The sequence below is a fragment of the Nematolebias whitei genome, chromosome 15, assembly GCF_014905685.2.
Source record: "Nematolebias whitei isolate Nwh7 chromosome 15, NemWhi1, whole genome shotgun sequence".
In the NCBI taxonomy this organism is placed as follows: Eukaryota; Metazoa; Chordata; class Actinopteri; order Cyprinodontiformes; family Rivulidae; genus Nematolebias; species Nematolebias whitei.
Window position 1 is genome coordinate 4,494,077 of NC_056512.1, and position 12,674 is coordinate 4,506,750.

At 43.0% G+C, this 12,674-nt stretch overlaps 1 protein-coding gene across 1 annotated transcript in view; it reads right to left on the bottom strand.

Annotated features, from left to right (window-relative positions):
- Nucleotides 1–10,806, bottom strand: part of LOC119421945 (serine/threonine-protein kinase SMG1) — a gene marked incomplete at its 3' end in the record, with an annotated part of 39,372 nt that extends 28,566 nt beyond the window's left edge. The window contains 5 exon segments of the mRNA XM_037689305.1: nucleotides 820–940; nucleotides 4,320–4,470; nucleotides 8,250–8,385; nucleotides 9,676–9,987; nucleotides 10,746–10,806. Coding sequence (XP_037545233.1) covers nucleotides 820–940; nucleotides 4,320–4,470; nucleotides 8,250–8,385; nucleotides 9,676–9,987; nucleotides 10,746–10,806 — 781 coding nt within the window.
- Between the last annotated feature and the right edge of the window lie 1,868 nt (nucleotides 10,807–12,674).

Sequence of the window (12,674 nt, forward strand, 5' to 3'; positions counted from 1 at the left end):
CAGTAGATACTAATTCAGTATTTATTAATTCAGTAGATACTAATTCATCTCTCAGTAGCTGTGCTGCCACAGAACATTCATTCAACCTTTATTTAGACAGGTAAATCCCATTCCCAATCCATCCATCCATCCATCCATTTTCTTTACCCGCTTATTCCATTTTGGGTCACGTGGGTCGCTGGTGCCCATGTCCAGCAATCACTGTGCGAGGGGCGGGGTACACCCTGGACGGGTCGCAAGTCCATCACAGGGACACATAGAGACAAACGAGACAAACAACCATTCACTCTCTCTCTCTCACCTAGGGACAATTTAGAGTTACCAATCAGCCTAACATGCATGTTTTTTGTCTGTGGGAGGAAACTGGAGTACCTGGAGAAAACCCACGCATGCACGGAGAGAACATGCAAACTCCACCCAGAAAGGCCCCTGGACCGGGGTTTGAACCAAGGACCTGCTCGCTGAGAGGCAGCAGCTCTACCAGTTGCGCCACCGTGCTGCCATTCCCAATCCCAGAACAGTATTTAATTATTAATATTTAATTAAAAGTTTTTTTTTAATCTTGTGTAAATCTCATGCTACAACATGGACACCCACGGCTTATAAACAAGTGTGGCCTGCATATGTACTTAAAATATATTTTTTTATTAAATTCTTTTTTTTTTACTTTTAATATTTAGTGGACACAGCTTATACTCAGGTGCACTCAATAGTCCAGAATTTACAGTAGTCTATTTGAATGCTGAACTCTGGTCTTGCATTTCTGAACAAAAGCTGTAAAAACATCAGTTTTTAACGTTTCAGCTGTTTATTATTTACCTTTGAGCTTGCTGAGCAGCTGTCGTTGGAACATGGAGTATCTGAGGGCTTGAAGGAAAAGCTGAACATCTTGCTGCTTACATGAGTTTAAAGCCTCACTGCTGAGAGGAATCACACAGTCCTGTAAAAGATACAAACGTGTTTATAAATACTGTGTTTGACGGACACTCCTTGGCTGAACACTTGGACAAAGACCAACCACTGCTGCAGACGGCAACTTCCGAACAAGCTGGTGTTCAGTACACATCCGGGCTGAGTGTGAGTGTGGCCTTTTTAAAATTCAGAAAGGATTTCTTTTTTCAAAATGACCTCCTCTACTTTTAAAACTAAAATTCAATACAAGAGAAATTGGATTTTTGCAGAAATGCAGAGTGGAAATGTGGGAGTGCTGAAATTTGCTGAGGAAGCCAAAACTGAGTTGTTCAAGGTAAAATGAGGAAAAACACTAGCTAAAATACAAACATAGCAAATTATATCCTGATGCAACGAAGCTCAGTCAGGTCCTCTGGATGGTTTCTTTTTGATGAAAGGTTTGCTCTTTCATCCAAAAGACTTCATCAGTCTGAGAAGCCACAACAAACTCAGTCTGATAAATAGCACCTTCACAGAGTGGGTCAACCAGTTGGATGGTGCTCAGATGGTTTCTAGAGTCCACCCTGTCCCCCGCTGTTGAAATGTTTGATGAAGTCTTTGATGAAATTCGAAACGTTTCAACAAAAAGAAACCATCCAGAGGACCTGACTTTTCTTGTTGGATTTTCTACCTGGATTATTGAGCATGAACTTTGACACATCCTGATTCATGCTCAATAATCCAGGTAAAAAAAATCTAACAAAGTTAAGTCAGGTCCTCTGGACAGATTAAAAAAATATTTAACAAAATAAATAAATAATTTAAAAAAATCAAAAACTTGTTTAAACATTTCATCTTTAATCCAAAAAACGTTGTCAGTCTGAGGAGCTGTAATAAACTCAGTCGTATAAGCAGCACCTTCTCGTAGTGGATCAACCAGTTGGACATCCAGAACCAGCTGTTCACATGACAAACACACCTGCAAACTCACAAGGGATGACAAACCTAGCCCCCACCCTCCACCCAGATGGCAGCAGGGGCGGAGACGCGTGCGGCCGGTAATGATCCATCTGAGATTAACAGGACATTCTACGTCTTTTGACCGGTGGGTCAGCGGACACGCACAGTCGGTGATGATCAGCGGATCCATCTGAACCTTAACAGGACCTTTTTTTTTACCTCTACCGGCCAGTCGGACCTGCCTCCTCCTCAACAAGTAAATGAACACATTATTATTTGTGAAACCGCACCAAAGAAGCCTGAGCCAACGTGCACAATTATTGCGCAATGCACCAGCATGTTTTATAAATGTACTGGCTGTACTGGCTGTACTGGCTGTACTGGCTGTGCTGGCGTGTTGTTGTAACCTGTCACGAGAGCCACCAATAAAGCATAGCGAGCCGCATGTGGCTCGGGAGACACGCAACGAGTATCCCTGCTCTAGAACACCCTCAGACGGACTTTTCAGATCTTAGGACACACTCTTCTTGGTGTCTGTGGCAGACGGCTACATGGTTCAAACATTAACGTAGCGCTAAGAAGGATGCTAAAGACGTAGCGCTCCGCTTCTCTCACACATCCTAACCTCCCTCCCCCCACTGCACCACACTAACAAAGCTGTAACGCGCAACATGGAGGCATCTCCCCCTCCTCCCCCGCCCCGTCAACATAAAAACCCTGAAGAGATGAGCACCTGCTCAGCCAAGTGACCAAAGGAGGAACGCTGCTTCTTAAAGAGAAATGATGTCATCCACCACGCCTGACACACCCCACCCCCCAAAACAAAAACTCTTTGGATCTACATGATTCATGTAAATGACATGTTTTAGTTTGAAGTTGGCAAATTTTGCCGAAAAGCGACAAGTATGCAGGTATGGATAAAGGAGGACCATCAGCCTTTGGCCGTTGGTGCCCTGATGGCTGCTTGCTAGTCACAGTTAAACAGGGGTGGAGGCGTTGAAGAGCTTGTTAAAACATTTCAACAAGTTTATAAGTTTTTATTTACTTAGAGAAGTGTGTGCTCTATCTCCGCCGATTTTCATGTTGCTAATTTACGCCACTTGTATTTCTGATAAAATCACTGACATATTTATGTCATGGTTAAAATAATACGCAGCTTCACCACTGAGCGGCGCTGTTGCACCATGGAAATAATTCATTCTGTATCTTGCAGGGTTTTTCTCATTCAGCCCAGACTGGGGGTCAGGTCTAACGCCTCGCATATCATCTTAACCAGTGAAGTGTAACGGAAATACGAGCGCTGTAAATTAGCTCCATGAAGATCGGTGGAGATAGAGCACATACTTTTCTAAGTAAATTAAGGTGATCCATGCGACCCGGAAGTACACTACGGATCGTGCTTCCGTAACAGATAGGGGAAAGACAAGGACAAAGTGGAAAATACAGGAGAGCGGCCATGTTTAAAATGGAGCATCTGCAGTTCCTGGAATAAAGTTTGTGAGGTTAAACCACTGTCTATTATTTAGTTTTATTGTCAGAACAAAATGCATTTCTTGCATCACATCAGTGAGCATCTTATTTTATTTACAACATGGGGTGAAACATCCGACTGCACGCTTGTCATAAAAGCTACTGAAGATGATGTCCAGGTGAAAGATGCATTTTTATTACTCTGCTTGGAACCAGAGACCGAGCATCTGAGAGTAAGTTAGGACATTCAGTGTTTCCCGAGTTTACTTGCCTTGGCAGGGCGCTCATCTTTTCCATGATTTTTGTTGAGCAATAAACACATGGCTGCAGTTTTTAGACATTTTCTGACAACATGCTCATCCAAACGTGAGTCAAAGTGTCACCAAACAGAGCTTCAGCTACTCCATGTGATTTTGGACTGATGGAAAATGAAATAATAAGAGACTGGCTTATTAATAACGCTCTTCTTAGTGCTGTGAAGGTCACAGTACTGCTGGAAGCTCTAACATGTCCAGAGGAAGCAGCAGATAAAAACTGCTCTCAGGTACAAGTACAGCCCCCAGGGCACCTGTACGGGCAGGTGCAGGCGGGATCGTTTTGGAGAGAAAAGAAGGGAACTAACAGCTCAGACACGTGGACCTCCACCCCAAGATAACTAAAAACAGACAACTCATGAAGAGCAACATCATTGCTTCAGATGTGGATCAGATAAACACCTAGCTAAAGATAAGAAGGGTCCTCCTGCACTGCTTAAATATGAGAAGTACGGGCAGTGACTGTGGAGTTGTGGCAGGGCAGTCAACTTGCTTTAAACCATCATTTCCTATTTTATTACCATCATAACACTAGTTAGAAGCTAAAAGCAGCAAAGGGCGAGTTCAAAGTTGAAGCAGAGCAGTAACCACATCACTGCTGAATTAGGAAGTGTAGCTGGTATAAAAGTATTTTGTTACCTGAATTTTGAAAACATACAGTGAAAAGTGTGTGTCAGTACTTACATCTTGACCTGTGAGACTGTTTTCCATAGTGGCGGCACAGTGGAGCTGCAGAGTGGGCAGGGTGGGCAGGGGGTCAGAGAGAGTGAGGGTGGACAGGCGCAGGGGGCCCAGGCAGATCCTTCCAGTCTGTTTCAGGCAACGGACCAAAGTACTGCAACATCAGATTTAGAAAACTGCTGTTTTACACACAAATAAAAATTATTCAACAAGAGCACATTTACAAAAACCTTCCTAAATTATAGAAACTTCTAGCTTGCCCTACTTGGCAGTTCCACTTCACTTCAAGCTTGGGCCCTCTGCCAGAGGCCTGGGAACTTCAGAGTTCTGGTCACTATCTCAGCTGTTCCTAGGACTGAGTTCTTCTGGATGGAGATCTCTGAGGTTGTTCCTGGGATCTGTTGGAGCCACTCTTTCAGTTGTTTTTTTTCTTGGGGGCGGGCAGTGTTACAGGACTGAGTGCTCCAATGACCACTGAGACTGCTGACACTTTACTCTCCACAACTTCTGCATTTCCTCTTTCTTGGTATTTCTCCAGATTCTCCTGCTCCTGATGTTCCAGTCACTTGGGATTGCTACATCTATCACCACTGCCTTCCTCACTTCTCAATGTCTGGTTAGTTAACCATCACCCGTTTGTCACTCTGGATCTGGAAGGCCCATTGTATCTTAGTATGTCTCCCACTTTGACTGTGGGACCTCCAGTCCATACTCAGCACAGATGTTCCTGTACATTATTCCAGCCACTTGGTTATGGTGTTCCATGTATGCTGTGTTTACTTGGATATGGATCTTTTCCTTTTTGATAAATCCAATAGTTCAAGTTGCATTTTAAATGATTTAAATCTTAACATGTGATTCTTGGCCTGCCATTGAATTTCCGTTCCTCCTTCCTGTTCCTCTCAAACCCAGCTGGTCGAAGCAGATGGCCGCTTGTCCTGAGTCTGGTTCTGCTAAAGGTTTCTTCCATTTAAAAGGGAGTTCTTCCTTTCCACTGTTTCCTTTATGCTTGCTGAGGATGAGAGGCTACAATGAAATTAAATTGAAAGCAGTCTGCTCCTCAAATAAATAATATAAACTTATTTTTTATAATATTAATGTTTCTGTTCAGTGCCCTGAGATGACTTCTGTTGCGACTTGGGAGCTATAGAAATAAACTGAATTGAACTGAATTGAACTCTAAAAAAGTTCAATTCAAAATAATAGTATATATATATATAATATATTATGTATATATATAAATTATGTATATATATAAATTATGTATATATTATTATATATATCATTATGATCAGTGTGCTAATGAATCCAACCAGAGAACATTGTAATAGGACCTCATTTTAGTGAATGAAACATTCACTATAAAAAAAATCTTTATATTTGGCCTCAGGGGGATATAGGACTATTTCTGTCTCAAACCAGAGTTGAATGTGTTTTATACTTATCCAACGTCACACATTCTCAATGAAGGATTTTTTTTATGCTTCTGCATGCAATTCAAGAGTTAGGATAGATTACATAATGAATCTGAAGTGCTACGGAACACAAGCACAGACATTTTACACTATTATAAAACAAATATTTCCCCTGGAACAATACAAATAAAAGTTCTCTTATGGCGCTTTGCCACTGTCTCAACTCTCATCGGTTTCACACTGCACCAGTTAAGGGCCTGCCCACTGCCAGTACCCACACCCACTCAGCCCAGTTTATGGGACCGCCTTGTTTGAGGTTCCAAGCGGACTGCTCCGAGTTGCTGATTTTGACGTAAGCTGACAGCAACCATTGATTTCCCAGAGGAGCTACGTTATTGGATGAGCTGCCATTTTCTCTCTGATCATCTTGACTGCCTGCACCAGAAACAGAGGTATTTACAGAGAGGTATTGGAGATGATGGCGCAGCATGGCTCCACCCGGACTTATGAGCAGTGCCGGGATAAGCTAAAGAAACTGAAGTCCAATTGTAGGGCGATTAAGGACCACTACGGGCAGAGTGGCTCGAACACAATGACCAGTTACGATACCGCCCAATTTGCATTGACCATCCCACCCACAGAGTGGAGCAACAAGTCACAGTGGCAAATCAATTAAACCTGAGAAGAACCGACAAAATGAGAGCCAAGTGGAGTCACACTTGTCAAAGGCAAAGCAGCTTTAGGTGGTTTTCACACCTGATAGTCCGGTAGACTCGGTTCGGTTGGGGACCAATATTCATGACCTTTTGTTACATTTGAGCTGGTGCGTTTGCATTCACACTGCACTGTGCAGTCGAGTCAACCTGTTGAACCAACCTGTTCCCCCGCTCGCCTGTGGGGGCGCTGCACCAACAACTACTGTAAGAAACAACACAAAAACCTCTGAAGACACGTCTTCTTCTACTTCTTCTGGAAATAAAAACAAAAACGGAGTGATGTCAAATATGGCGCCCTGCCCTTTCAACAGAATTGAGCGTCCTGCCTACCGAGCCGAACCTAGAAAAAGCTAGAGGTGGCACTCTGATTCTCTCACGCTGAGCCATATCTCAAAACTCAGAAAATCATCACTGGATGTAAAGCTACACCTACTTAACTTTGGAGTCACCCCATTTCAAGATGGCTCCCACAGGCAAACAAACATTAACCAACACAATTAGCTATAACTCGGTCAGTTTTATAGATACGGAGTTCAAAGTTCACATGGTAGAAGCTGAGTTGTTTACAACAGAGTCTGAGAGAGAGGTTTACCAAACATACCTATAACATCTTATTCCTCAGCATAAGATGATAATAGCTTTAAACTCTAAGATGAAAGGTGCCAGGAAATGTTAAGCCTTTAATATAAATTAAAGCAATCACATTTCAAACATAAAATCATTGTAATAAAAATAAAATCGGACCAACATGTCAAAATCAAAAAAATTCTGCACAATACAGCACTTAAAGCTGATTAAGGTATGTGCTAATGTGCAGCCTGCAGTGCCAGCAGCATGAGGACATAAGAGCATTTACCTGCGTAATATCACTAACATTAGAAACATCTGATCTAAAGATGATGCAGAAAAACTGGTCCATGCATTTGTCACGTCTAGACTGGACTATTGCAATGGTTTATTATCTGGGTGTCCAAATACTTCTTTAAAACGTCTTCAGTTGATCCAAAATGCTGCTGCCAGAGTCTTAACTGGAGTTACTGGGAGAGATCATATCTCTCCAGTTTTAGTTTCTCTCCATTGGCTCCCTGTCAAATCCAGAATAGATTTCAAAATCTTACTTCTAACCTACAAAGCTCTCAACAACCTGGCTCCATCTTATATTACAGATCTTATTGTTCCATATTTTCCTAACAGAGCACTTCGCTCTCAGACTGCAGGTTTACTTGTGGTTCCTAGAATTTACAAAAACAGAATGGGAGGAAGATCTTTCAGTTCTCAGGCTCCTCTCTTGTGGAGCCAACTTCCAGTTTCTGTCCATGAGGCTGACACATTGTCCAGTTTTAAGACTGGGATTAGGACTTTCCTTTTTGATAAATCCTATAGTTAGGGTCGGCTTGTCATGCTGTCTTAAACTTAGACTACTAGAGGATTAATTGAGCTAATTTCCTTAAATGAATTATTAAAAATTAATAGTTTTCTTTTGATACTATTTCTATCCTAGCATGTGATTCTTGACCTGCCATTGTGTATCTGTTCCTACCAAACCCAGCCGGTCGAAGCAGATGGCCGCTTGTCCTGATCCTGGTTCTGCTAAAGGTTTCTTCCTCATGAGGGAGTTGTTTCTTTCCACTGTCGCCTTCATGCTTGTTCAAGATGAGAGTTCAGTGATGGAGTTAAACTCAAAGCTGCTCCTCACATAAATAATATTAAATTATTATTTTAAATATGAATGTTTCTGTTCAGTCCCTGAGACGACTTGTGTTGTGACTTGGTGCTATAGAAATAAATTGAATTGAATTTACTCCAACGTGCTCCTCTGCTCCTCCTGCTGGCTGGCCTTGGCCATGGCACTGACAGCGGTGCGAAGGAGCTGCACCTCAATGGCTCTCTGCAGCTCTACTGGATCTGGACTCATGGAGGGCAGAAGATTCTTCAAATCTGAACACACACACACACATATATACATATAACACAGTACTTTTATAAGTTTATTTAGAGGACAAGATGGTGTAGAGGTAGGGCAGCCAGCCTAGGACCTGAAGGTCACAGGTTCAACTCCCCACCATGCCAACATGTCATGGTGTCCTTGAGCAAGACATCTAATGTATAATTGCTCCCCGGACACTTACATAGATGCCCATTGCTCTACCTAGGTGTATCTCAGGTGTGATGGTTTAAATGCAGAGAACTAATGTCATCATTGTATAGCAACATACAATGATGACAACACATAGCACTTTCTTTCTTCTATTATCCACCTTATTCCTGGGGGCTCTACTGTATTATGAGTACAACTTCCTGTCAGACACAAGTAGCACGCATTAGCTAACCATGGTAGTGGAGCACGGACCGCAGTTGATTCAGTTTGGCAGAGAAAGCACTGTTTTTGTTTTGTTCACATTTATTTAACAAACGTAAAGTTGACTAAAATAGCCGTGCTGCATTCAGGTACCTGTTGTGTTCACGGCTGCAGAACAACCAGACCAAACTAAATCAGTGGCTACAACAACAGTTTTGAACATGGACCCAAAACAAAAAGAGTTCCTGTGAAAAGAGTTATAGTTTCATCTCCTACCTACAGTTGAGGAATTAAGAAGAATGTGGCTGAAAAATGTGAACTTGAAGAGACCAGCCAAAACTCTGTCTGTGAGCTCATTTCACTTAGTTGTCAGATGACCGACGGAGGAAAACCTGCGTCCTACTTTGTGTCTGGACAACAATAAACCACCGGAGAAGAGACGCCGGATCCTCAGAAGGATTAAAAACAGTGACGAGAACATCAGGTATGATTTCAAGTGTATGGAGGACACAGCTTTATAGTATTTGTTCATCTTCAGTTTTATGATTTTCTCTGTAATTAACCTCAGCTCTGTGATGGAGGACTTTCAGACTTTGGCTGGGCTCTATCCTGGTCGTCCTCCATCCCTAGTCCTCAGCAGGCAGTGGTATGATTGTCCTGTTTGAGCTCTGGCAGATGGTGCTCCTACATGTTTAAATTAAATCCACAATGCTCGGAGAAACTATATTAGCTCGTACTGTTCACACAGAAACAAATGCTGGTTCTGGTCCGCGCCGTAAGTCACGTCCATAATTCACGCAAGGCAGCATGGGGGCTAGGAATAAGGTGGATAAGGCTTTCTTCAAAAATATGTTTTTATTTTGTTCACATAAATGAATCCATAGTGTGGTAAATGCTGATTGGTTGTTTTGGCGGTTCTCCATGCTTACCCAGCTTGTCCTTGCTGCTAGAAATTGAAGTGTAGTCCTCCCCGGGCAGGAGCTCCAGCTGACTTCCACATTCTGCCAGATCTCCTTCTTCGAAGTGGCTTAGAGCCTGGATGTAGTTGAAATCTGTCCTCAGGTTGATGTTGACCGGGTTTGTGGAGTTTTGTTTGAGGGCACTGATGGTGGTCTGCCACTCTTTAACGGAGGCCCAGTCACAAAGTGCCACATAGCACTGACAGGACTTGTTAGCCAGAAAGTTGACAACCTCAGGGGAGCACTCCGTGGACTTGAGCAGCACAGTCTTTCTGATGTCACCTATTCAGAGAAATGCAAAAACATATGATTTGCTTATAAAAACTTACAGTCGTACATTAAAACACAACACAAACAAAATGTACAGGTGACTAAAACATTTAAACAAGAGTACCTCATACAGCAAATTATATGCCTGTCGATTAAACACCTGTACAGTGATCTAAACAAGGGCCTGGACAAGCAAGGACTTTGGATAACCTTCTACCTTGATTTGACCTTGACCTTCGAGCTGGGGTGGTGAAAGATTACAAAACACGCTGTCTGGTGGTGGGACAAACGTGTTTCAAGTTTGTTAACTTAGCTTGAGCAGATCAGAAGTTACAGGTGGGAAACACAAAAAAACATGTTTTAAGTTGGACTTTGATTTGTGACCTTGATCTGTGCGTTGAATTTAGGAAAAGTGTACGAGACACACCGACTAACTGTGTCCGACATGTGCATGAAGTGTCTGTCAATTATCTTGAGCAGATCAGAAGTTATGGCCAGGACAAGAGAAAGTTTATGGACCAACGGAGACTGTATCACGTCAGCATTAAGATGGACATCTAAAACTACTTTCTGTAAAATAACTCCATCCATACGCACACCCACACATCCACCCACACATCCATCCATCCATCCAGCCATTATCTTCTACTTGTTCCAAAGTCGAGTCGCAGGGGCAGCAGCTTGAGCAGGGACTGGGAGGTCCTGACATCTCTTCCCACAGCCAACTCTTCCAGCTCTTCTGGGAGGACTCAAGGTGTTCCCAGACCAACTGAGAGACAGTCTCTCCAATGTGTCATGGGTCTTCTCCAAGGTCTCCTCCCAGTCAGACATGCCTGAAGCACCTCCCTAGGGAGGCATCCAGGAAGCATCCTTACCAGATGTCAGAACCACCTCAACTGGCTCCTCTCGATGTAGAGTAGCGGTTCTACTCCGAGTCTCTCCAGATAACTGAACTTCTCACCCTGTCTCTAAGGGAGAGTCCAGCTACCCTGCAGAGGAAACTCCTTTCAACCGCCTGTATCCACGATCTCATTCTTTCAGACAATACCCAGAGTTCTTGGCCATAGGTGAGGGGAGGAACGTAGACCGACCGGTAAACAGAGAGCTTCGCCTTACAGCACAGCTCCCTCTTGACCACAACGGACCAGTACAGAGTCCACAATACTGAAGATGCTGCACCAATCCGTCTGTCAATTTCACGCTCCATTCTTCCTTCAAACATGAACAAAACCCTGAGATACTTGAACTCCTCCACTTAAGGCAGAACCTCACCCTTGACACGAAGAGAGCAATCCACACTTTTCCAACTGAAGACCATGGCCTCAGATTTGGAGGTTCTGATTCTCATCCCAGCCGCTTCACACTCGGCTGTGAACCACTACTGTGAGAGCTGAAGATCACAGCACGATGTTGCCAACAGGACCACATCATCTGCAAACAGAAGAGAAAGAATCCCAAGGCCACCGAACCAGACTACCTCCTCCCCCTGGCTGCACCAAGAAATTCTGTCCATAAAAGTTATGAACAGAATCAGTGACAACAGGCAGCCGTGCTGGAGTCCAACTCCCACCCTGAAGGGGTCCGACTTACCGGCAACGCAAACCAAACTTTGCACCGTTTGTAACTTGAACCTGACTCCAATTATTGGCATGTCATAATAGTTCATTCCATGTTGAACATGAGTCAGACTTTGCTTTTGATGGTTAATTCAGTAGACTATTTCATATATTTAAACATGATGGCAATATTTTTTAGCCAATACGTCCAACAAACGACCTCTCCACTTAAAAAAAAAAGTTAAAAACAAAACCACTGGACTTTATTTGTAACTGAAGATGTTTTGCTTCCCAAGCGAGGAGCTTTCTCAATTCAATGAAACAAGGAGTGTGGGATTCAAGTTATAAAGCTGTGGTGTTTTGTAAGCTTGCATAATGTAGACTGACACATGCAGATTGACCTCTCACTCTTCACCAGCAACCTCTTCACTTCACAATGATATGTCTCATGTAGACTGAGCCCTCTTAAAGAACAACATGCTCCAGCTGGTTCAGGATTGAAGGAAAGCTTCTCCACACTGAAATATTAAGATCTTTCTGCACCTGATGCTCAGAACGTTTATTATCCTATTGAAGGACTCATGATCAGTGGTTAATTTGAGCCGGATCTTGCCGGAACAAGAACCGGGAACTCCCTCATTTTTACCGTGTGCATTCCGGCAACTGTTCGCTCAGATCCGGCAGCTCATATCTTCACCAATAGAAGTTCAAAGTCATCGCGCATTTGATTATTTATTAAAAATACAACGAGAAGAGACGTTGCCCAATCTGTAGAGTAGATATTACTACTGCAGCAGGCGCACAAGCTCCTGCCCAGCAGAGACACTGACCTCGTGTCCCGCAGGGATGAGTGTCTTCATCCACCTTCAGCTGTGTCTCAGTAACCAAACCAGCACAAACGTAGCACTAACCACTCATTGTATTTACTAGAATTTTTTACATGGGTGGGGTGGTCAGCTTCACCTGCTCAGCTGTGCGCCCTGCAGACAGTGCACGTTTTATGCACAGGAGCGTCTCCAGACAGCTCTGCAGAGCGCACACAACTGTTGATGTGTCAGAACTCCTGCATACATTTAAAAGATAATAAATAAAAAAAACTTACAGCTAAATATATATATATATATATATATATATATATATATA